The sequence below is a fragment of the Podarcis pityusensis genome (genome assembly GCF_964106645.2).
Source record: "Podarcis pityusensis genome assembly, chromosome: 9".
In the NCBI taxonomy this organism is placed as follows: domain Eukaryota; kingdom Metazoa; phylum Chordata; class Lepidosauria; order Squamata; family Lacertidae; genus Podarcis; species Podarcis pityusensis.
Window position 1 is genome coordinate 51,711,183 of NC_138034.1, and position 26,867 is coordinate 51,738,049.

The window sequence follows — 26,867 nt, forward strand, 5'->3', positions numbered from 1 at the left end:
CTAATGTTTGGATCAGGCTATTTGCCCATTTAGTTCAGTATTGTCTACTCATACTGGCAGCAGAGGTCTTTCCCATCAGCTCCTACCTGATCCTCTTAAATGGAGGTGACAATGACTGCACCTGGGACCTTCTGCATGCAAAGCAAGGAAGAAACAGCATATATAAAATCTGGTGGGGAATATATGTATATATAAAGAGGGGGGGGGGAGCTTGTGCAAATGGAAGAGCTTCTCTGGACCTGTGGTGGGGAGCATTTTTCTTTTGCAGTGATCTTCCACTAAGACAGAAACAGGCCTTTTATGAACTGTGAAGATGTTTGGATCCAAGCAAGCGTATGTTCTGGGTCTTAATTCAAACTTTGTAAGGCACCAAGGCAAAACTGACTTTCAGATTACTTTCAAAATAATAATAAAAAGTGTTACATTAAATATTCCAACCATAACAGAAAATGGTTCGCATTCATTATGAGGCAATGATGCATTGGATCCAGATTTAGTCATGCGTAGAGCAGACCCAGTGAAATTTGTCTTAAGTCTGTCCATTCCAACCATGAATGAATCCGAGTCAAACCCTATGACTACACATTATTCACCTTGAAGCAGCAGCATCTAGTAATGACTGCTGACCTAACAGTCTTGCACCGAACCAATGAACCAGACACTTTCTCTATAGTAAACACAGTTACCATGAGAAAGAGTGAAGACATATCTGTTCTGATGATGCTCACATGGAAAAGCAGATCAGGAACTGGGGGATGTATTCCTCTTTTAAAGGAATCCATTCTCTTGTATCCTCCTCTCTCCAGGTACTCTGCACTTAAACTTAAATCATGTCAGGATTTATAACAGGGAAGGGGAGCCTGTGACCCTCTGGACATTCTTGGGCTCCAACTCCCATCAGCCCCAGTCATCATGGCCAATGGTCAGGGATGATGGGAGATGTAGTTCAACAACACCTGGAGGGTCACAGGTTTGCCATCCCTGGTTTGGCGTGTTATTCTTTGTGCAAATCTTTGTAACCATAGCTACTTCAGGGTATTATATTGCCGCTTTGACCAGCCATGCTGTCTAGACCCAAATAATTGTCAGTTAAGTGATTACAGATGGGCGTCACATTATGTCAGCCACACACAGCTCCCAGAGGCTCTAATGGAACTGTCGGCAACTGAACCACTAAAATGGAAATACTGAACATCTGTCCCTGCTGAGTCGTGAGAGCAGCAGCATACAAAAACCGTATTCTTGCAATTGTCTGATGGGGGGAGGAATACAGGAAGAACACCCCCCTCCTGAAATAAAGGCAAACACTGGGGCATTTTGCTGGAATCCTTAGAAACCTGTTTCAGTGGTAATGGCAGGTAAAGCATCCACTACATTAAAGAAGCCTTTCTGCAGGAGCTACATATTCATCATATTTCACTATATTCATCGCTTTTTTGAACAACCTGGTAGGTGGCCATATGCCAATACAGAGACTACCTAGTTAAACTCTGCAAAAATCCTTAATTTTCCTCTAAGAAGAATTTTCAAGGCCTTGAACAAATATATTGGGTTATTGAAATACATTTTGGGGTGGGGTAGAGCATTCTTTCTTAACATGAATCTGAAACTTTTAGTATTCTATCAAAACTGCATTCTACACGGCATAACATGATTTCAAATAAGAACTTGACATTTTCTTCTAAAGAGGAAGCCATCTTGAAGAACGTCACACAATGAAGAAAAATCACCATCATTGTTTCTTAATATTTATCAGCGGCCTCCCTGTTAATGAATCCTAATGCCCTAGGAGGGCACAATACTTAGTTAACTTACAACAATACAACCATACAAAACTAGCAACTAAATAGTAAGATCACAGAAGGTAATTTTATCGTTCCAATATACTTTATTTAAATCTGAATTTGTAGAACATGAACTATGTCTTAAACATTCTTAAAAGGCAGAACTAACTATCCAGAGAGCCAGCTACAAAATTAAGGCTCCGTTTTAGGGGCCAGGGTGGGCAAAACTGAAATCATGCAAAGACCCACACACAAATTCACTGGCATAGATCAGAGTTAGGCATTCCATAAACAGGTGTCTAAGTTTCAGAAAAGAGGTGGGACAGTAAATACAATAAAATAAAAACAGTTTTGTGCCTCACTCTAAGAACTCTTAACACTGTACCTGCATCACTAAAGGCATCCTCATCAGTGAAATGATCATAGTCAGAGTGTTTAAAAGCTGCATAACACATAAGTTAAATTTCAGGAACAGGGTCAAAAGGGAGCAACTAATGGCATATGGTAGACTGGGAAGAAATGTCATTACCTTGCAACCAAGAGAAAACCAAAATTATTTAAAATAAACATGGAGGGGGTGAGGGAGCGGTATATATACTGAACAACAGGAGGAGGATTAGAGAAAATCAAAGTAATTCTTCACATGGTAGATCAGTCTAGAGGCCAACACTGGATGAATCACTGGAGATTCCTGATCTGATCCTCCTACCTTCAAATTTCTCTTTAAAAGCAGCCATTTGATGAGTAGCCCTTTCACCTCTGGCATTTTCCAAATACAAATAATGTACCCTGCTCACCCAGCTATTTGCTCCAATGGAGAAAATATACAGGTACACGTATGCTTATCCTAACAGGGCAAACAGCAGCTGCAAGATGGTAGGGAGGGCTAAACTGAGACCTCCCAAGAAATGAGATCATAAGAAGCTGCCAGACCATTGGTCCATCTAACTCAGTATGATCCACATGGACTGGCGAAGACTCCTCAATGTTTTCCACAGGACTGTTTCCTAATTCTACCTGAAGATGCCAAGGACTGAACCTGGAACCTTTTGCAATCAAACCACATACATTATCACTTAGCTACGGCCCACCTTCATTTAATCACAAATCTTTAATGTCTCTTATATTTGATGCTAACTTATCTTTTTAATAAATAAATAAATAAATAAATAAGCATTTGTACATTTTTTTTTTAGCTTATGGTTTTTTGTCAATCTTTTGAATTAGCCACTTTAAGTAATGTGATAGTTTCTTAAATCCAGAGTTCAGTGTATATTATAACCAGTCTGGCTCATGTGGTTTGTGGTCAGCTTACCTTCCTCATCAGACACATCCAAGACTTCAGTCATAGTTTCAGGTACATTGAGCTTGTGTTTCTCAGTTACAGTCTGGAAAAGAGAGAGAGAAAGAGACATCAATAAACAGGTTAAATAGTGGAAAACAAAAACAAACAAACTGCTAAATATAAAAAAAATGAAAACGACCAGGCTTATACACATTTATCATAGTATTTTTCAGTTAAATTCACATTTCAGTCTCACTCTGACATTTGAATCACGTTCTGTAGTTCTCATGGTTCCCCCCCCCACAAAATATGTCATTTCCTTTTATTGCTGCAGAAAACTTGGTCATGTGCTGTAATGAGCAGCAGTTTCCTTTAGCAACTGGTTTTGCATTTTAAAATGCTTTTAGCAGATTTGTTAATTGATATACAGGCAAAACATATTCAACTCTTTTGAGGCAGGATGAGTTCTAAAGACACATTAGGTAACGTCTACAGAAAGAAGTTAAAGGATGCATATGGAACTTGTTAAAGCTGTAAAAACCGTTAGAAATGAAGCTTTGAACGATGCAAAATATTCAAATTGAAAAAAGATGCGAACTCTGAGCAACATGTCCGATGAACCTGAACCTAAAATAGTAACTTTATTACTTTCTCATGTTTTACTAGTATATTTCTATTAGCATTTTATTCATGTATTTGTTTCTTAAAGCTTGTAAAATTACAATTTGTAAAAATTCAGAATATTTCTGTTTTGTGATTTAAGCATACAGATTCATATTTAATTCTTGCTAAGAAAACCAGCCACAGTAGCTTATGGAAAGACAAAATAAGTTGAGTTGAACGTTGAGACATTACCAGAAGAAAGTATTAGAGGGAAGCATATGAGGGTTGTATTTGGCCAAGTCATACCCATGGCAGATCCATCAAAATCTGTTGAATTGAAGAACTTAATCCAGCAATTTTCATGGGTCTATTCTGAGCATAATTTAGTTGCATATAACATATAAAAATAAATAGGTTTTCTACAAAAATCTCGTAAAAGTGTAGTTCATCATTTAAAACTAAAACCAGGATTTAAAAGGTGAAAAACTAATATGACTGTGCGAAATCTTAAGTGATAGACTAGACAACAACTGACATAGACAGCACCAGAGGAGGGCAGTGGAGCAATGTCCCCCCTAGGTAAGCAGTGCATGCGTACGCACACACACATGGAAATATTATTATTATTATTATTATTATTATTATACACATCAAATTAAAATAAATCCATTTAAAATGAGCATATTTATTTGAAAGGTAACAAAACAAAAAAATCATTAACATACAAATATCCTGTCCACTGCCCAATGTGCTCAAAACCAGAGCATATTGTTGGTTTTCTGTATTTCTTTAAATATAGATGTTCTATAAATATCAGCGTTCTCATCACAGCCAAACGTGAATCATGTTGAATCATGATGGCATCCAATATAAGGACAAGTTCTAGTTTGGAAAATCATTTGGCTGTGGATAACATCAGTGCAAAACATCACAATTACAATGCCTGGGCCAAATAAAAGTTGGCCTTACCAAATCATATACAATCATTAACAAATCAACAAGACAACAATTATAAGTACTTATAAACTATGCAACAATACTAATGAAACAGCAGCTTAAAAAAACTATTATTACAGGGTGTGATCACCCTGGCACACAAACTGCTTCAGTAACCATTACCCCTACTCAATGCATTAAATGCAGAGAGCCCAGCATCTTGAGAGAAACTTGAGGAAATAAAAAAATCCTTCCAGTAGCACCTTTAAGACCAACTAAGTTAGTTCTTGGTATGAGCTTTCGTGTGCAAGCACACTTCTTCAGATACTTCTTCTTCAGATCTGAAGAAGTGTGCTTGCACACGAAAGCTCATACCAAGAACTAACTTAGTTGGTCTTAAAGGTGCTACTGGAAGGATTTTTTTATTTTGACTATGGCAGACCAACACGGCTACCTATCTGTAACTTGAGGAAATAAGAATACCTAGAAGCAGTTTCATACTATAACAAACACTTTCCCCAAATCACATAATGCCGTGCTTGTGGGCAATAGGCCTACTGCTGTCACTCAAACCTACAAACTCATAAAGAGACTGAGGAAAAATACCCCTGTCCTTGGGACTGCATACTATCACCAAGAAGTGCCATCAAGAAGTACCACCTAAGAACATAGGACAAGCCTTCTGGATCAGGTCCACGGCTCATCTATTCCAGCATCTGGTTCTCACAGTGGCCAGCTGGTGATAATAATAATAATAATAATAATAATTTATTATTTATACCTCGTCCATCTGGCTGGGTTTCCCCAGCCACTCTGGACTGCTTCCAACAAACACTAAAATACAGTAACCTGTAAAAACGATGCCTTTGAGAACCCAGCAGCCAAGATCTGAGCACGAGAGCCCTGTCCCTTTCTGTGACTTCCAGCAACTAGTATTCAGAATCCCTTTTGTAGACAACACCCTTCAACACCAGAGGCAGAGTAGAGCCATCATGGCTAGTAGCGACCCCCCCAAAAAAAATTCCCCAGTAGCAATCCAAACAATTAAAGGGAACAATATCCTTTTACAGAACTATGGGCCAGGTGAGCAGCAATCGGCAGCAGGCACAGCCCATCATTCTTCCCAACAGTTCTGCTCAACAATGCTTAAAAGTCACATGGCTTTTCTTTTGTAAAACCAGAAACTTTTTTCTTCATTAGAAAGGTCAAACAACAGCGGGAAATCAAAGCCTGCCGAGATAGATTAAATGCACACTGCGGGGCATATGTTTCCAACATCTCTCTTTTCAGCAGCAAAGAAATGAGTTAGCAACTACATTCAAAGAAGGAAAGCCTGCTGATGGAATGATACTGCCTAAAAGCAGAAAGAAAGTAAAATGCTTACTTGCAAAGTGATATGTGGTATAGCGGGAAGTAGCATGTTTGAGTTTTCTGGGTTTTTCTGAGCAAAAGCAAAGATGAAGTGGACCTTCTATTCTCAACTGGAAAAGGGCCTGGGCAATAATATGAATACTCAAGCTCAGACAATATCTGAGCTGTTCTCTTAACATTGCTGACTGAATGCAGAGGAAGATTATCTGGAACTGTCAGAAGCCGTGTGGTCTGTCCTACTAACCACATGATGGAGTTCCACCAGGAGGTGTATTTGGGGTCAGGATGAAATTTTTTTAAGCTTTCCTCCTCAAAACAGTGGGGATAACAAATTTGTTCATGGTGGTATACATTCACCATGCAAACTTTACCATCACTGGGATTTGTAGATGCCTCATAAAGATGAAAGCCTATCGAGTTATCTGCACCACGTATTTCTTCTACTGCCACTGCTGGTTTGAGATTCATTTTTCATTGGATTTCCCTCCTAACTTCAGAACTAGCCTCTCCTAGAGGGTGTTACCATATTTATTTTCTTAAAATAGGCTCTTAAATAGTACAGTCAATAGCAGCTTGCCCAGTGGGGTGGAAGGGCAAGCATAGCATCCTGGCAGGTGTGTTGTTGCTGTTTACAGGGAAGGAGAGAGGGAGGGGTGAGGAGACTGGCACAGAACAGTACTCTGCAATACTACTACCAGCAGCTGCAGTTATCACAGTAATCATTAATGTATTTTTTGTGAGTATGAAGTGACTGAGTCTTATGAACAGATATAAAGAGTCATTCTTCTTTTTGCAGTTTGTTTGGGTTTTTTCCGTGCCCAGTTCAAGTCTTCCTACTGCCTACATCTCATTAATAACCCATAGCTCACTCTATTTATAATTCCCAACAAATCATTTTGATTCTATCTTTCTCAGAACGTAACATCTGAGACTTACTGTAATCTTGCATTGCAAAAACAAAATTGCTTTCACTCACACATCTGGACATTGTTTGAGGTCCAGAACCAATCTTCAGTTTAATGGGAATTGCCGAAATCTATGTAAAACTCTGATGTTTAAGTTCTTGAGTCCCTTGCATGGGATTGGGGTTAGAATGTCGGAATAGGATCTGAGAGACCAGGGTTCAAATCCCCACTCCATAGTGGGTTAGTCACTGCCTCTCAGCCTAACCTACCTCGGAGGGTAGAGGATTAAATGAGGAGGGGGAGAACCATGTATGCCACCTTGAGCTTCTTAGAGGAAAAATGTGAGCTATAAAAGCAAATAAACAAAATGTCTAATGCATACTTGCAAAAAACAATATGACTGACTAAAGAGTCTAGGTTGACATTACACAAATGCACAAAAGGTGTAAGGTCCCCACATGCTCTGGAAATGGAAATCGGATCAATGTAAAAAAAGATAAATGAACTATGCATCAGTATATCAAAGTACAAAATAAAAAATGAGTTACAAAGATTCTAAATAAATATATAACAATAGATGCCCACTATGCATACTCTAGTCAATAAGTTAGGAGACATGTCCTTCTATGAATAGCACAAGGAATGTTGCTTAGGGAACAGCCCTCTAGTTGTCAGTAGGGTGCATGCACTCTCAGTGTGCACTCATGGCAAAAAGCCTGGCTTGGAACATGCCTCATACTAATTTCCCTTGCAGCTACTACACTTCTTGTGGCATTTGTACACTAGGGGTCCTTTGGAAAACGATACATAGCCAAATCTCAGGTTTACTGATTTTCTGCTTGGTCTCTATAACACACTAGAAAGGTATCTCATGCTCTTTTAGATAAGCGAACCACAGACAAGCAGAGACAAAAGGTGCAGAAAAAGTCTAACTGTAGATACTTCAGCACTAAATTAGGATACCTTCAGCACTCACGTTAGCAATGGATGCATACGTACTTCATGGGCTAGGCATGCCAGTTCTAAGCAGGCAAAAGGTGGAAGTGCAATTCAATGTGTAGGCCCTCCGAGACTCAGGATTCCAGTACCTGAAGGAGCACCTGTAATTGTCCCTCCTCTTTTCTCACATCCAAGGCTGGTAGCATGAGAACAGACCCTCTCTGTGGCCATTTGGCTGGTGCCTATGCTGTTATCCTTCTGTAGTCAGCAAAAAAACTCTGCCGTTTGGGGATTTTATGGACCTGTCTGTAGTTTTTGTGTGGTTTATGCATTTTAATTGGTTCTATCTGTTCCTCATGTGCACTATTATTATGATATATATTGTTACCTGCCCTGAGGTCAAGGGTGAGGGAGGACAGGAAAAATCTCCTAAATAAATGAAGTATCTTCTAATGGCATTATAGCTAATTTGAATTCAACCAAGACCCATTAAGCCTGACGTGAGAGTGAATTTTCCTGTTCAAAGTTAAAGCAGATGAATATGACTCACAGTTTTACATCATGGTAATTTGGGGTATGTTCAACCCAGTTAAGCAAGACAATTTTAAATATTTTAGTCTCACGAACTTCACCAAATAGCAGCAGGGTTTAAACTCAAGGATTCTGCTGCAAGTAACTTGTGTACAAAATGATAAAGTAGCACAAAGTTTAGCAACAACCAAATAGAGTGGTGAGCAGCAGGCACCTGCACTCATTTACAGTGTTTAAGTCTCATTCTGCAGTATCAGAAAGGGCAGCAAATAAGAGATAGCCAAGAACATGGAACACAAAATGAGGACTTGGCATGGCATCCAATTGGATCTTTTGGAGATGCAAGGCATATAAGCTACACATCTTAAAATATTTTATGGTATGCATAAATAAATCTATCATTTCCACAGCTAGATGTCCATGGGTGTTGTCTACAAAAACTGAAAAATAATTGCTACATTTAAATTATACTTCTACAATGATAAAATAAGAAAGGAAAAACAGAATAAAAAATAACTAAGAACAGAAATGCCCCCCTAAATAAAGAATGGAAGATAAGGCTGGTGATACTCACAGTTGTGGTGGTAATCACTTCCTCGGTTACAACCTTTAATGTATCAACCACTGAGATATATCCCAGACGCTTAGCAATTGCTAAAGCAGTGTTGCCATTCTGAAAAGAGGGAGAGAAGGAGAAGGAGAGGGAGGATTATGATATGAACCAATGAGATCACACCCTGCACTGAATGAGCCAGCATTTCCATCCAAAACAAGGCATTCGCTTAGGAAAATCAGTGTGCTTTACTGTTAAATCTGAATCTCTCTTTGCAACTTTGCTCAGACTACAGCCCCAATTGCCATGGTAACAAAACACACAGAACATCTGCCTATTACACTTCATAAAAATCTACTGCTTTTAATGGTTTAACCCACAACTTTCTATATTACAATTTATAAAATCTGGCTTTGCTGAAACTCCTGATTAATTTTACCAAACATGTTTTTAATTGAGAACAACTTAATTAATAAATAGCTTAAGAGGCTCCACTTGAAAAATAGAAAGATGAGATGATTCATGCAAATGGTGCAACAGGGGAAAAAACCTAGGCAAGGCAAAACAAATCAGAGACTGTATTTAAAATTCAATATATAAATGCCACTGCCAACAGGATGCCCTCCAGATGTTGTTGAACTACAGCTCCCTTAATCCCTGGTGGGAATTGTAGTCCAACAGCATATGAAGGAAACCACATTGGCTATCCCTAGACTGGTGGGATAGAATATTCAGCAATTATATGCTTCAATTTCTATTTGGGTGAACAAAATATATTTAATCCAAATGTAGCACCACTAATTTGTGTTATGTTTGAGGCTGTACCAAATGTCCTTCAATTTCAGTTTTCATTTTTAGTATTTTCAGGGAGAATGAGAAATATTTCCTAGGAAAATCTAAACTGTGCAAACACTTGCCATCTGAGAATACTTAACTACACACACCCCCAGTGCAGTTTCAGCACCAAATTTTGATTTCTCATATGTTGATTTTTGGCTGGAGGAGCTTCTAGACTGTTGCTATTTTCAGCTAAAATTTAATCATACACCAACAAATTCGGGTTGTGCCATTATTGTTGACTGACAAGTCTTGCACATCAACCCATTTCCCCAAAAGATTGGACTTTTTTGCGATAAGGAGGGTGACTGGAAAATGTAGTGGGATGGCACTTAATTTGATGCAACACTAACCTCCCTGCAAACAGAAAGCTTTTCTATTCTATGTGAGAAATGACTGCGTAAACAGGGCACTGTTTCATCTCAGTTTTAGTCAGGCTACATAGAAAGCCAATTTGCCCTCTGGTGGTTTTTGGGGCTGCTGCGCTGGGCCGCAACTGATCAAATAAGTGGTCTTTCTTAACCTGAGAAGCCACGGTTTCCAATGTCAACCACCTTCTGAAGTTGCACACCTTCCTATAGGAGCACCAGTTCCTGGGGGCTGACCCCTTTTGCCGCCTCAAATATTTTTGGGTGGGAGCTTCCCCCCCCCCCATGTCCAAAAAACACAGAGGTGAAGCGTGGAGCCAAGCACAGCATGGCACAGCTCCAACGGCCAGCTCCTTCTCTTTCTCCTCCTGCCGCGGAGGTGAAAGACAGTCAAAGCAGCTTCCCGCTTGTGGTGGCACCAGGAGAGGAGCCACCAACCATTGAAGCTGTGCAGATGCTATGTTTGATTCTGCCCCAGCTCCTCCTGACGTCCTGATGTCAGGCGCATGACACTGCGCCCCCCCCCCATCGCCCTTTCAAGCTGGCACCTCTGCCTCCCTTCATGTTCCTCTGAAACTCTTTGAAGGAACAGATTTCAGAACTGATCCCAACAATCAGGTCCCATCCTCTTTTGAATGGAATACAGTCTCCAGGTTGTCTTGACATTATACTGTCACTGAGTCTAACATTTAGTCACACACTGGGGGAAAGTGGCTATCAGTGAAATTATACCATACTCTTATTCTTTGAGGAAATGGATACACACTATTGTGTCACAGCCAATCAGGAAACAATCTAAGATAATAAATTAGGCGCTACTCTTTCCCTATGCTGGATGGTATGGTGGGTGCTTTATTATCATTAGCCTAAAACACAGAACCAGAAAGAGAAAACTACAGCATGAAATGAAGGAAACAGTGTGGCAATACCATGCTTACCGCAGTGATTGCATTTGGTTTGGCCCCATGTTGGAGAAGAACATTGATGATGTGTGTGTGACCTTGTTGAGCAGCTTGATGCAGAGGAGTGTACCCATTCTGTAGTTAGTGGTAGTTCACACATTTAGGGGAGGGGAAAACAGCAACATCAATATATATATATTTGCATATTCCCTAGATTATTTTAATGAAGGTATAACTCATAATTGCTGGCAACCTTGCAATCATATCAGTTTGGATATTGCAATTTTCATTATTAATACATTTTATAGAAAATTATTCTTTCACCATTAATAACTAAAGGCAAGTAATAGCTACCAGATCTATATTAAGGTTTAGAAAAAGGGAGGTGGGGAGAAATTAATCAATGGGTCAAAGCTTACAGGACAAAGCAGTTATTAAGTAAAGACTAGTGATGCCATGGAAGTTTGTGAAGTTTTTATATTCTTTAAAACTGTTCACAACTTCCCCTCCATGCTTTTCTATGGGCTAGCCACTGGAAGAGAAGTATGAGCAATACATCACACAAACCCTTGTTGATCATCCAATTGATTTATTTTTCTTGGAGATTTCAGAGTGTAATATAGCAGATCCATGAAGAAAAAGCTAACACAGGCTTCAAAGTAAACTAACATTTGGTTAGAAATTCATTTTTCTATTTGCTTTTCTTATATGCCGCCTATATTTCCTAAAGCAGGCTTGTGTTCTAAAAGCAACTTCAGCTAAATATAACACTGGGTGAGACAGAACATTTAGAGACAGAGGCAATGCCACAACATTTCCAATCCAGCCATTCTTAAGGCCACACAGTAAACTGCTGAAATGGAATTTTTCAGAAAGGGGAGGAACTTATTACAGTAAAACAGCAAACTATAAAACTCTTCTTGGTAATAACACATCATGTGCCAAACTTAACTGAATGTCTTGGATGCAATTTAAAGAGAAGTATAGTCAAAATTGGTGCATCTTATCTTTTATGTTTCCATATAGCAGAGGACATTTTAAAACAAAACAAAACCCCAACCCCTTTCCAGACTAACTGGCAGCCAGATGTATGGATTCACTCAGTTAAAAAAGCAGCTTCCTTTTGCTAGATTTTCAAAGTATGTATCTATCTCTTAGAAGCATGGGAACGAGGTGTTCTTTTTCCTATAGAGGGACTTCAAAACTTTCAGCTGCAGAATGCAACTTAAAAAAAAACTGCACTTATGCTGAAAGCCAGTTGGAATGTAAAGGAAAGAACTGGGAAGGGGTAGAAACTGCAGTTAAGATTCACTGCTTGCCCCATATGGCTGCATTGTGGGACAAAGGCCATGTAAGTCAACTGAACATCTTATCTTGTCCAGAGGGTTGTCAGAGAGTTCTGGCATTCTTGCATCAGCCCACTAGATTTCTTTGCTGGGTTTAGAGGAAGGGGCTTCCCTCCTCTGGTAGTCCAGAGATTTCCATGCTAGGAGCAGAGGAGGGCAGAATGTTCCTTTCCTGCCGACCTGCTCAGTCAACTGCACACAATTCCTTATCAGCTGTGGCTTATATACAAGACCACTCTAAAACTTGTATTCATCATTGATGAAGGCATGCTTGAATCAAGATGTGTTTCAGAAAAATCACATCAAAGCAAAAGTCTCTGGATCATTATTCTGCTTCCATTTTATAACAAAATAATCTGAAAATTGAAATCCACATGAGTGATCATCTGTGTCTGCTTCTCATACATGCACATGTGTCCCTAGTCCACAAACAAATTATTAATGGTTCTCAGCTTGGCTTACTGAGTACTGCATTGCAATTTTGACCAAACTGGCTACAGTCAATAAGAACCACATTCTGCTTTCAGCATACTTCCCTGGAACAGTTAAAATACGAAGTGCAAATTACCATCACATGTTTGCAAAGCAGCAAAGGGGAGGGGGAGAGGAAATTATGAACAAATGTTTACCTTTGTCTTTGCATTGACGTTAGCTCCCTGCTTCAGGAGAAAGTTGACCATCTTGATGTTCCCATAGTGACAAGCCACTATTAATGGACTGTAACCCAGCTACAAATAAAAAGCAACCCAAAAAACCACAAAAAATAAGTAGCGAATATGATATCACACTGGAAATTTATTTTATCATCTTGGAAGTTACTGATATACCTTAGTCTGGGCATCTTTGTTTGCCCCATGTTTTATCAGGATATCTGCTACATTCACTTTATCTTCTTGAGCTGCCAAATGTAAAGATGTCAATCCACTCTGTAAATTAAATATAAACAGTCCTTTATTGTATTACAGATACAGGAGTATTTGCAACAGCTGAACCTTCTGAAACAGCATCAGCAGCAACCAAACATAAAACTTATTACCACAGTCAAGCCTCAGGCATACAAAGGCATGCATGGCAGCAGCTATGTCTTCATTGAAGAGAAGATGTCTTCTCACCATGAACATCCCGAGGCTGTGAACTAGTGCTACCAGGGGGCCTGAATCCCCTCAATGGAAGGAATCTTAATCACTTACAAGTCAGAAAGACTGCCAGCTATCATTCTGTCTATCACATCCACCATGATTAGATTTAATTCTAGGAAGCTCACTCACAGCCAATCCCCAATTATGGCCCAAAATGAAAGAGCAGCAAGTATAGATCTGAAGAAGATGAATGCCAAAGGTAGAGTTGGATATCATGAGAGAACTGATAGCACTGAATGCTATGGCCAGGGGCCCCTACACATATTGAACAGGAGAACATCTTGAAGAACATCCTATGAGGACAATGAGCAAATGTCCATCACAATCCTTTGGGGCCTTTCTCTCAAGAATGAACGAAACCTTCCAAGAACAGATCTCCCTACACAACTGACCAACTCCCACAGTCACGCCAACAACATCGCAGCACCAACATAATAAATGCATGAAAAACTCCTCTGTTATTCTATAGGCAGAGAACCAGGCCATGAGAACTGCCTAAGTACAGGACCAAAAACCAACCAAGCAAGTGTTTTAGAAAGCTTCTACTATCCAGATTTTATGGGGATAGAAACATATTTATCTGTTTTTGCATATTCAAAATACAATAATATTTTTTTGTTAACTGTGTCACAATACTTCTTTCATTTTTCCAGATAGCATTAGGTGGGTTTATTTCCATTAACAAGAAGGCATTACCTTTGTGGCCACGTGGATATTAGCTCCTTTCTCCAAAAGTAAGTTCACCAGGTCAGCATGACCTTCCTGAGAGGCCAGGTGAAGTGGAGTCACTCCTTGTTTGGTCAAAATATTGGTCTCTGCTCCATAGTTCAGCAGGGTTGTGGCTATTTGCATCTGATTCTTCTTAGCAGCAATATGTAGAGGGGTATATCCATTCTAAAAACCAGTTGCTTTGAATTAATATCTATTTGTAATGTCTGTTTTCTTTCACAATAAATATCAATTCATTATTTCTCCAGAAAATGACCATTCTTTTCTTACTTTTACTGAGTCTAAATCTTCCACCTAAGGGAGGAATATTCTTCAGCAAGCAAGAAATCAGCCAGGGATTCTTGTGTCAGATCACAGGAGCATGGGATATTTTTGTGACACCAGTCAGTAGGGAAATCCTCAAAGGTTTGCACATTATTCAAGAACAGGACCATGCAATGGCTTTTCTTAAATCCTGTCAGTCCCTGGAGATTTCCCCCTAAAGCTTAAAGGTCTACTTCTGTTAGACAGTATGCAATTTTAATGTAACTATTTCATAGATAAAAACAGATAAGCATCACCTATACTGTCAGAACTCCAAGGAAACATTCTGGAATGGAATGGGAAATCTCACCTTGGCAGTAGCATGGGGGGAAGAACCTTTCTCCAGCAACAGTAGGGCCACCTTCTGGTTGTCGTAATGAGCAGCAACATGGAGGGGGGTGAGGCCATTCTGGAAAGGGCGGGTTTATGTTATGGCATTAAGTGATGGTTAGCTCTGCTTCAAGCTACCGTTACATTACAAAAAAAATATGTTAAATAAGAAGCGATTGACTGATAACAGCACAACATAAACATCGAACTCAGGGTGAATTATTTTCATATTAGAAAAGTTGCTTAGGAACAGAAAGGGCATTAAAGAAATCATTAGTTAAGGGGCTTTGCTTTGAAAGGGGATAGGCTATTAAGAATTAATTTAAATTGCCCTAGTTTATCTGTTTTACAACTTTAACCACACTACTATGCCCTGTAGGCTAATGAGGCTCAAATATGAATTACAGAATGGAGTAAAACAAAATAATTCAGTCTTACCAACAGAATCATTTGTCAAGTTTTTTTGGGGGGGGACTTGATCCATATCACTGTACTTTTATCCTACCAGACTCACTACTGAGAAGTCAATGTGGAATTACATGTTTATGTAATCAGAACAAAAATTTACATTACAGAGAACACGAACTCTGCTGAAATGGTAGCCCTATCAAGTTCTCTCCCACCTGCTGTGTGCTATCTAGTTCAACTTGCTCTGATATCATTCCCTGCCACTATTGCACATAATCAGCTGTAGCTGGCAGAGAAACATGGAGAAGCTTTACCTACAGATATTGTGGAGAGTGAGTAGGAAATTTGACTTGGGACCAGCAGTGCTGGCAATAAACCAAAACTTTTACAATAAGATTGTGCGAAGTGTTCCATATGAATAATTAGACAGTGCTAAGATGCATGCATGAAATCTGCTTGAAGGCTATTACATCTCCGATAACTGCTTTGTGTATTTGGATAGATTTGACTTAGTTTATATGGAGTTCGATACTATTGATTAAAAGTTTTTTTAAAAAATAATTTCAGAACTATGGATATCATTCTTGCTAAAAAATTAACCCCTATCCAGCTACTTTCTGCTGTATTTAATTCCTGCCCTGAGTCTCTTAACCATTTCCCCATATAAGTTCCTGATTTGTTACCTAATTCTACAATTGTGGAATAAAATTTGTCTGTCAACTGCATGTCATTAATTGACTAATATAATATTTCAGATTTGTTTTCTGCAATGCTCATGATATTTCAGTGTTTGTTAACCACACTTCTGCACATACAAGTCCTTTTTGGTGTCAAAAATTAATTTATGACACTCTTGGGATCATCAGTTGCATTTTATTTATATTAATGTATAAACAAACTAATATATAAATAAAAGCTACTTCTAATAACTGCAATGGAAAATTATTAACAGTATTGACTGGAAAAAGCAAATTCAGACACTAATCCCTACCTTTCCAGATGAATCAGGAGATGCACGGCGCTGCAGCAGGAGTTTCGCCACATCAATGCTTCCATATTTAGCTGCCACATGCAGTGGTGTGAATCCTTTCTAAAAATGTACAGGTGGAAAAAACCAAAAACATTAATATAATCTTAATTACTTGGTTTTAAAGAACAATCCCTACATATTCTCAATGCAATAAATCCTTAGCCCTCAAATTAAAATCAAATTTTATCATTAAAGGAACTGAAAATAATTAATCATAACTTCCCAAGGGTCCATAGCATATTTCCCAACTTGCTAAGTATTTCCACCCCTAAAAGGAAATATCCCATGCAGGCACTATGTCTGCTAAGTTTCAGGTGCCGAGTGAAACAGTTTTATTTCAGGAGGCCTTTGCACCATCAATGTTGTTCTAATGTTCTAACCTGAAGTTTAATTTATATTTTGAAATTTGCATATTGTAGGTTTCAGTTTTTTGTAAGCTGCTTTGAGAATTATTATTTTATTATTATTATTATTATTATTATTATTATTATTATTATTATCATTATCTGAAGTTACTATAGACGCCTTTCTTTCTTTCTTTCTTTCTTTCTTTCTTTCTTTCTTTCTTTCTACGAAAAGTAAATGAACACAACTTACAAAATTAAGACATACCACTTACCAAATACATGTTGAAAGGCAGGGTGTGTGTGTTGAGTGTGTGTATACTGTATATATGCAGTATCTGACATGTAGTATCTGTGTATGCATTCAATTTTGCTATGAGATATTCCTTCTCAGCAACTGCCTTCACAGTACCCCCTGACTGTTTCCTAAACTCTCAGGAGTCTGAAAAAAGCAATTTGTGGATTTGGTAATAGGAATTGTAGGTCAAAATACTCTGCACTATCAGCAGGTTCCTGTACACAATTCTCATGTCAACTTTGAAGGTGTGTGGACTATTGATAAACCTGAACTCATGTCATATCTTCAAAATGTCTTCACTTCTTTTAACTGGTGTAAAACCATTTCACCTCCAATTTCCGTACTGGGTGGAGCATCCTCTTTTGTAACAACCCATATTCTTTACTAGGGAACAATGAATGCAGCTATTTAAATAACTCATCAGGTCTAAATCAAGCAACTCTTTAAGAATTAATCATCTGAATACAAGTCACCCCATGTATTTTAGCTGTCTTAATAATCATCTGCCTGTGATCAAACACCTCTTGCTCTGAATCACTGTGCCAGTTTTGGGAAACCGGCACTTAGAAAGTGATATGCTAAGGTGAACAAGGCAATATGGCAATGGTAGCTCTATCAGATATCACTCAGTTTATGCACAGATTAAATGTATTATAAACTGCTTTTACTTTACAGTGCTTACAAGCAGGTTTCCTCAAGCTGGTGCCCTCCATACTTTTTTGGATTCCAACTCATGACCACTGAAACGTCTGGAGGGAAGACTGCTTTTGGAGAATTTACTTTGGTCTAACGCAGAAGCGGTGCTGCAGACTCACTCTCTCAATGCCAACACCATTACTACTTACCTGAGTGGTGAATGGGCATGGTAGCAGTGAGATCAGAACTGTGCTGGCACAACAACAATGGAGGCAATGAACTCTATCCTTTGGTGCACCTGGGCATCCCTGATCTGACTACTGCCTTGCCCTGTCCAGAGAAGCAGTGACACTGGTGCCAGGTGGACACCGCTCCACTGTGCCAGCCACTTCTAACTTAACTATAGCTCTACTATTATTCATATTTAGAGATGTACAAATCAGGCTACTTCTGGTTCATGTCACTCTTGTATTCACAAATAAGCCCTTGCTATCCTATTTCCACTTTTTCCAGAACCTGCATGAAAATTCACTTTTAAATGTACCTTTCTTCTCAATATTTGGGATGAATTAATTAATCAATCTCAGTTTCTCCCTGTTTCTGATTTTTCCATCTTCAGTTTCCCACATTTCCACATCAGTTTGTGTGTTTTTTTAAAGAAAATATGTTCCTCAAGAAAATTCATCTGAATTTTAACATGAATTTCTTCCAATACACACACAAAAACTTACAAAGCATATTTTCCCTAATAATAAAGCATTTTGTATGTTACTTTTACTAATATATATGCATTTTAATGTACACTTTTATTTTAGTACATGAAGTTTTGTACACATTATTTGGCTGAAGAACTGCATTGCAAAATTCGGAGAACTGGAATTTTGAAGGTTGGCTGTGTTTTGGTTCTTATATTGTTTTGGAAGGTGTAAATTGGGTAGCTTTGGCCTTAAATGAAATGGAATTTAATTTCTCCCCCATCCCTACTCAAAATACACATTTCTAAATATATTCTGATACTAAGAATTTTCTGAGAGTAAGACCCATTGACCTCAATCAATCTTCCTTCTGAGTAGACACCAAGTGCTTCATCAAATCCTCATCTTTCCTCATCAGGTCTCTCTATCTGTTGTATAGGAATAAGGATGCTTGCTTAATGTGATGGTTGTGAATTCTGATATGGCCTGACCTGCTCTATACCTTTCAGATGACTGGAACTTATAGAACTGCGCTGTCAGTTCCAATCTGGAAGGTGTGCATCACGTCAGTTCATATCAGAATTCACAGCAGTCAAAATAAGCAAGCACCCTTATTCATGATCTACAGAGAGAGACTTGATGAAAACTTAATGGAAGTTCAATACTAGCATTAGCCAGCTCACTATTAGACGGTTTGTACCAAAACTTCAGATTTTACCTTGGTAGCCAAAGAGTGTGCTGCACCTGCTTCCAAAAGAACTGATGCTACATCAACTTGACCTTCTCGGGCGGAGATGTGCAGCGGTGTATACCCATTAGTAGTTGCTGCATCTGGGTGTGCCATGTGTTGCAGCAACAGCTGGACAATTTCTGTTTTACCCAAGCGAGAGGCAATATGCAATGGGGTCTGTTCCTCCTACAACTCAAAGCAGGACAGAAGTTAGAGTGGGACTGTTGTTATTAAAGATGAAGCCTCATTTCCCCCAGTTTCAAATAATTATTATAGATGTGTTCAAAAGGTAGATACATACAGAATGTTTTCTCCACTACAAATAAATCTACAAAATTACCCAAGGGCTGGGAGTGGGGGGCAGGGGGACGACCTGTAGATAGCACACTCAGAAACTCTTCTGTTTTTGTAATAAAGTGCAGAGGTAGATATATGAAAACACCTACCCTTGCTCGGGCATCAACTAGTGCACCATTCCTCAGGAGGCAGCGCACCACTTCCACCTGTCCTGCACGAGCAGCCATATGTAATGCAGTCTCACCACGCTGAAAAAAAACAACCCCAGATTTTTTAATGTGTTAGCCACCCGAATGAAAACCTTATTAGTTTCATTCATACTGGTCAATGGTCAGTGCAATGGAAGCAAAGCCTCTACTCCTAATATCCAAAATGTCAGTAATGCAAAGCTAGTAAGACCGTACGAAAACTATGCTGGATTTGGCCAATGGCCCGTCTATCCCAGCATCCTATTCTCCCATGGGTCAACCAGATGCCTGCAGAAAATCTGTAACATGAGTGCAAGAGCTCTGTGATCTCCAGCAACTGGTATTTGGCAGCAATGCCTCTGACCATGGAGGCAGAACATGAGTGATGAATGTCTTCCTAGTGATGCAGCAATAAAAGTGCTAGCACATTTGCAAAGCTAAGAAAGATCCAATATGGTTTCAAATTGGATGGGGGACCATGCACTGAGATTCCTGCATTGCAGGGGGTTACACTAGATAACCCTCAGGGTCCCTTCCAACCAGTGCTTTTTTCTAGAAAAATAGGTGCTGATACTCACCATGAAGTTGTTACAATAAGTGTCACAATTTTTAACAACTACAACAACCAAAAACAGTGCCTATACTGCGTATCCTTGAGTACCCCCTGAAAAAACCCACTGCTTCCAACTATGATTCCATTTAGCAATTCCTCCTAAAATGCCACTGCTGAGCATGTCTTTGAGGGCCATATATCTAGAAACAAGAGGCTAGATTAATCTTCACCAATTGGGGGGGCACTATCCCCCCAGCCAGAGAACCTGGCGCTGCTGTTCTTGGACTTATTATGACATCATTGAAGACCCAGAAGGAGGATAGGGGTAGTTGGGCCCCTTCAATCAAAGAAGCACCTTTCTGCTTTGGAACTCACACTTAGGATGCACCTATTGCTGCTTCTATATAAGGCTGAGTCCCAGTTTGCTCCTTGCTGAAGTAACATTGAACTGCTATGTTTCTAGAGCACAGCCTGAGCCCTGCATTCAGTGGGAACCCTTTCCCTCACCTTGAACTAGCACATTTTGCCCAGTATCTAGCCTGACCCTCACCCTGTACCCAGCCTGAGTTCTGCCTTGCCTCACCCATCTCCACCTCAGTCTTGTCTCTATCAGCAGCCAAATAGGGTGGAGATGTGGACAGGAGAGGAATAACCCTGCTCACAACCAGCAATATATAACCTCCTGATGAAGAGACTATAATTCAGTTGATAGGTCAAAACATGACCAGATCATCTCTCTGGTGGTTGAGCATACTTAGGTCACACAAGAGGGAACTTGGTTATGCGAACAAAGTAAAAAGGGGACTTTATACAAAAAGGAACCACCCTGTGCAAGCAGCCTGGGCTCAGAATAAATGTATGGAAAACACTGATAAAATTTCTCTTTGCATAACTAACACAGGTATTTTGTGTTCAGGACTCCAAACACAAATACCCAGCAGCTAACTTTCATGCTACTCCTACAACCGGGGGTGCAAGGACAGAGCACAACACAGAGATAAGCAAGAGGACAAGATCGATCTGGGCCACAGAGTATATGCTGCAATTATCTCCCGGCCCTCTTCTCCTTGCTGTATGTGAGAGGGTTTTGCCTAAACCAGGCATGGCCAAATTTGGCCCTACAGCTGTTTTGGGTCTATAATTCCCACCATCCCTGACCACTGGTCCTGTTAGCTAGGGATGGTGGGAGTTGTAGTCCCAAAACAGCTGGAGGGTCAAGTTTGGCCATGCCTGGCCTAAACTATGTTAACGAACAAATCCCCTCCCCAAAAGTATCTCCCACACAGGAAATACAAGGGTTATCCCTCATCCAGGTAAGCTCCCTAAAGTTGATTATCAGATACTCTATTCCAACCATCACTACTCCAGTTTAGTCATGCTGGCCACATGACCCAGAAAGCTGTCTGAGGACAAACGCCGGCTTCCTCGGCCTGAAGCGAGATGAGCGCCACACTCCATAGTCAAGTTTGACTGGACTTAACCGCCCAGGGGTCCTTTCCCTATCCCTATACTCCTGCTAAATACTCTTGCCTGGAGACTTGGAACAAAACAATCTCTGCACGCATAGTTTGCATTTAGGTGTGCATTCACAGCTTTATAAATAATTTATAAATAATTATCATATTTTCCCATCTATAAGACACCCCCTATTTTGGGGGACTCCAATTTAAGAAAATGGGGGGAGATCTATCCATGTATAAGACGCCCCCAAATTTTGGACATTATTTTTTAGGAAAAAACCCTAGTCTTATACATGGAAAAATACGGTATTTCTTAAGCCATTCCCAAGCATTCTAACAACACACACCTCCCTACTCCATAAGGCAAGACTTTTGATGTGGTGATCTTGGCTTGTATTATACCAGACTTCCCTGGTTTGGATGTAATAGCATATGGCTTGATGCAAACCATGATCTCTACATCAAAGCTGACACACAACAAGAAGAGTAGGGAGGAGACAGAAGCAAAGGGCCATGGTAGATTATGCTTATTTCAGGTCAGCTGCTATACTTAGCCTGCAACTTCCTGCTAGAACCTCTCTGTTTCTAGTTCCAGATGTATCATGGTGTTTCTACAGATCTACATAATCCAAAACGTATTATTCACATTAGAATGGTTCCATGAATCTCCACGAGACTTTTAGTTTTGCAGACCATTCAAGTTAAATTTAACTTCTGAAAACAATAACTGATTCAACTGTCAGGTTTAAGTGATAATAGGTAAAGGTAAAGGGATGACTGTAGGGTTGCAGCACTCATTTCACTTTACTGGCAGAGGGAGCCAGCGTACAGCTTCCGGGTCATGTGGCCAACATGATTAAACCAGAGCAGCGCACGGAAACGCCGTTTACCTTCCCGCTGGAGCGGTACCTATTTATCTACTTGCACTTTGACGTGCTTTCGAACTGCTAGGTTGCCAGGAGCAGGGACCAAGCAACGGGAGCTCACCCTGTCACAGGGATTTGAACCACCAACCTTCTGATCAGCAAGCCCTAGGCTCTGTGGGTTTAACCCACAGCACCACCCGAATGATAATACCAAACAATAATTAGGTATTAAAAACGTCACATTGAAAATGTTTTTACCGTCTGTTTTATGCTCCTTGGTTATTTTCTCAGCTGTAATTTTGTTAACTTAATTTCCATGAATAAATTATACATGGAAAAATTAACTGTATGTATAAATAGAGAATTAGGACTGGCTTCACTTAAGCAATCTTGATTGTTAGTAATAAATATTATAAAAGGCTATTTTGCCTTTACACTTGGATGATTTAAGCATTTGGCAAATAGCACAGGCAAAAGTTGAATCTGACACGTAATTAGATTTGGGCTGCAATCTTATACTTACTAGGAACGAAATCTCAATGAATTCAGAACAACTAACTTCCATGTAAACATGTTTAGAATGAATTATTTTCTTTCAAGGGCATTCAATTTTTTAATCAAAGTTTATTTTGAAGACGATTTGTGGTAGCATAGAGGTATGTTTGTTTATGTACACAAACACTTATTACTATAGTCAAGTCTGCCAATACCACAAAGGTGTCATTTTTTTTTAAGTCAAGGAACCTGAAATTTGTTAATCTATTGCATTTATATTATACCTTTTTCTCCCAGGAGCTCAGGGTGGTTCTCCTCCTCCTCCTCACCATTTAATTCCCACAAAACCCTGTGTGATAGGCTAGGCCGAGTGACTGGCCCAAGTGTATTATGACCAAGTGGGGATTTGAACTCTGGTCTCCCCGGTCCTAGTCCAACACTTTAACCAGTACACCACACCGGCTCAAAGCAACATTGCATCTTAAACACTTAAGATTTTCTTCATCGAGAAGTTAAATATATATCTATATATAATAACTAAACCAAAGACAGACAGAAGAGCAAAAGAAAGAAAAACACATCCTCCTCCCCCCCTTTTTGTATGCATTTATGCAAGACAAATTTATAGGGAAGTTTAATAAATTAACTATACCAAATGTAACATTTTGGGTAACACACATGGCAGTGCAGCAAAACTATGATTACTCAGATGTAAGCCATACTCACAATGTTAGTGACATCTGGAGAAGCTCCATTCTGCAGCAGAAGGAGAACTATGTTCAAATGCCCCATAAATGCAGCCACATGTATTGGTGTAAGGCCCGACTGTGAAATAAAGCAACAGCAATTTTACTCCTCTGCAGAGCGCCTTTAGGATCTTCCTCATTTATTTAAAAGGAGAGTGTGGAACTAAGAGAAGGAAGAAATAGTGGGGAGAGATGCTTCTTTATGAAATTTCTCTACCTCTGTTATAGCTTGGATAGAAGCCCCGTATTTCACCAGCAGTTCCATGACTTTAATGCGATTTTTCTTGCAAGCAATGTGCAGTGGAGTAAAACCATTCTGTGCAAAAGACAATCATGTTAGTTATAGCATGCACCCCTCAGTTCTCATACAGCGTTAGATTATCAGATTTTCTTCAGTAACGTCAGGTTCCGACATACTGGAAAAGCGTATACTCCAGGGCCAGTTTATTCCCATTTAATCCCAGCATGAGTGAAGACACAGAATGTGTGAAGCTAAAGTGCCTTTTTGAAAATACAAAATGTGTCCCATCTGCAATTCAATTTGTGTGGTGATCTTCACATGAAAAATAGTGCTATCCCAAAATGTGTAAATATGGTTTACAGCACTATGATTTTAAAATACCATTTTGAAAAGTCCTTCACACATAACCATTTTGAAAGTAAATACTCCATAACTTTTCCCCTTCTTTTTATTTTAAACATTAGGGACAAAATGGGGGGGGGGGGCATCTCTTCACATCTCTGATTTACTCTAAATTTTAACTGTCTCACTAATTAATGCCTGCGTTAGAGAAGCGAGAATGAATGGTGTTGTTGCTTGGCTGTTCTTTTTCTAACAGTTGCTAAAAGGTAATGAAAACATATCACCACTCCTGACTGAAGCCACTTATGTTTGGCAATTAGCTTAGGTGTGACATTGGTCTCTAATGACTAAGTTCAGTAATTTAATAGTTTAAAAATCTGTTGAAACACACCAGAATTATCTGTTGTTTCATTTGGAAATGTGAAATCATACATTGTGTGTGTATGTTTTATAAATAAAATAAAAACAAAAGCGGAGTCGTCTGGTTTATCATGGAAAAATCGAGAACAGGGCTCTTTTCTGATATCAGATGACACAGCTACTGCTTAAAGGACCATATATGCTAGGGCTTTCTCTTTCACAAACCTCTGGGCACAGGGCAAGCATGAGCAACCCCTTTCTCAGGCTGACACTTGGCAGCTTTAACCTGTGGTGAGTTAGCAGTGCACTTTTGCCACTCCATGCAAGATTCATTATTTGACATGCCAAAAGTAACATTTGAAGTGGAATGCCAAAACGCGAATATTGCACATGGCAGTAAAGAGCCCATGAACTGAAAGCCAACACAAGCAACATTTTTCCGTTCAAGTTGCAAGTTGGATTATTATGTATCTATGTATGTATGCAGCAATATACGACAAGGTTTTGAGTAAGGCTTGCTGTTGTGTGTATTACTTTGTGCCACTAGGAGGCCAGTGTTCTTCAAATGGCTTTTTATGAAGCACTAAGCATCAGAACTCTGTAAAGAATGAGGACACTAAGAATTAAAGTGCCATTTTTAAAATCTTCTTCTTTTCTTTTTATGTTAACTGTGAAGCTACTTAATTTTTAGATACACTATTTCTGAACTATTTCTAGTTCAGAAATAGTCCTGTTTTGGAAATAGGCAAACATGACAACTGATGGGAAGTGATATTAGCAGCTTCTGTTAAACCAAATGTTCACATAGCATCAAAGAAACAGAAGATCCTTCTCTTTACGTAGTTTCCAAACAGAGCTGCTTTAGTCAATTAACTGCAATTTTAGCTGCTTTAAACTTATGAGTGTATCGGCTAGAATAAATAATACAAGTAAAGTTGTGAGAATAGCCATCAACAACAACAGCTTACCTATTATACATCATAAAAACATAATTCTTCCTTTAGAGAGGCATATCAATTGAATTGTCTGAGCCATAAGCCAATTGATGCCAATTACGTCAACAGTCTGGAAACCTGAATTTCAAACACAGCTGTTTTAAATGCCAATTAATAATCAGCATAGGGTGGAGTCTACTTAGGCTGCAATCCTAATGGACAACTCATGGTTACTTCTTTGTAAGTGGGGTTGTATTGCAGCCTTAGAATCCATGGTGCTGAAATATTAAAGAGACTATATGGCAGCTGCGAGGATGGTTAATGCACTGCAGATAACTTCGGCCAGAATTCAGAGAGCTGCTTGGACACACGCAAGGGGCTTGCATTGACTTGGTGGATTTTATTTTTAACCACTGATGTTCACCATAATACAAACTATTTTTGAAATGGAGTGGACCTTACAAATAGTTTGCTGTGAGGCAAGGGAGGCTTGGGGGGAGGAGGGGGTTGGGAGGGGAACAGAAGCCCAAAGCCACCTGCTAATAGATCTAGTTTCCTTGCCTCCCCTCAAAAAGGCTGCAACCTCCTACAAGCAAATATGAGTTCAGTGTGAACATACCTACTGAATTAGAATTATTAGGCAGTGGCAGAGACTGCAATGTCTAGAATCACACATTAGAACCATTAGATTGTCATTTGCGTAGCTCACTACACACTCCTTTCAATACAGAATGCAATGTGTACCCCTTTATTGCAGGGAGCAATGGGGAACCCCCTGAAGAGGTAGAAACTGCATGCACACATGAGAGTTCGGACAGTCACAAGAAGCAGCTGGATCAATGTGACTGTGGCTCTCTGCAGATGCTCCCCCTCCACACTGAATGTGTGGAGCAGGAAGGGGAACCATGTGCTTGCTGGCTTCAGCCCTGGCATCCGTCGTCCAAGTGGCCCTGCCCCCATAATGCCCATGCAAGCTGCATGGACACTGGGGGCAGAGGCAGTAGGCATGCTAACATCAGGGGTAGAGGTCAGTAAGCACTGAGTCCTTTTCATGCATTCACTGCATGTGTGGAGGAGAATGTCCAAAGACCCCTTGTGTTCCAGTAGAGGTACAGGAAAGGTTTACCAGAGCACGAGCATTTGGATTTGCTCTCTTGTCCAGCAGAAGTTTGGTGACGCGATAGTGGCCACAGTGTGCAGCAACATGGAGGGCAGTCAAGTAATCCAGCGTGACATCATCGACAGGAGCTTTGTGCTGCAGTAGGTGTTTGACACACTCCACGTGGTCACCTTGGGCAGCCATATGAAGTGGAGAGAGTCCATTCTGCACAAGACATAAGACCAAAGTTCAAAACTGCATCAGACTCACAGGGTGGTATCCA

At 39.7% G+C, this 26,867-nt stretch overlaps 1 protein-coding gene across 30 annotated transcripts in view; it reads right to left on the bottom strand.

Annotated features, from left to right (window-relative positions):
• The window catches only part of ANK2 (ankyrin 2), a gene marked incomplete at its 3' end in the record, with an annotated part of 313,486 nt that overhangs the window by 58,453 nt on the left and 228,166 nt on the right, over window positions 1-26,867 (bottom strand). For 25 of the 30 annotated variants that reach the window (XM_081020238.1, XM_081020247.1, XM_081020257.1 and 22 more), the window contains 13 exons: window positions 26,612-26,809; window positions 23,825-23,923; window positions 23,588-23,686; window positions 19,449-19,547; window positions 18,991-19,188; window positions 16,261-16,359; window positions 14,842-14,940; window positions 14,196-14,393; window positions 13,188-13,286; window positions 12,990-13,088; window positions 11,051-11,149; window positions 8,929-9,027; window positions 3,100-3,172 (listed from right to left, as the gene is read on the bottom strand). In XM_081020238.1, the coding sequence (XP_080876364.1) occupies window positions 3,100-3,172; window positions 8,929-9,027; window positions 11,051-11,149; window positions 12,990-13,088; window positions 13,188-13,286; window positions 14,196-14,393; window positions 14,842-14,940; window positions 16,261-16,359; window positions 18,991-19,188; window positions 19,449-19,547; window positions 23,588-23,686; window positions 23,825-23,923; window positions 26,612-26,809 (1,558 nt within the window). Of the gene's footprint in view, window positions 1-2,169; window positions 2,227-3,099; window positions 3,173-8,928; window positions 9,028-11,050; window positions 11,150-12,989; window positions 13,089-13,187; window positions 13,287-14,195; window positions 14,394-14,841; window positions 14,941-16,260; window positions 16,360-18,990; window positions 19,189-19,448; window positions 19,548-23,587; window positions 23,687-23,824; window positions 23,924-26,611; window positions 26,810-26,867 lie in introns of all 30 variants that reach the window. The other 5 variants (XM_081020228.1, XM_081020229.1, XM_081020253.1 and 2 more) reach the window with 1 other exon arrangement.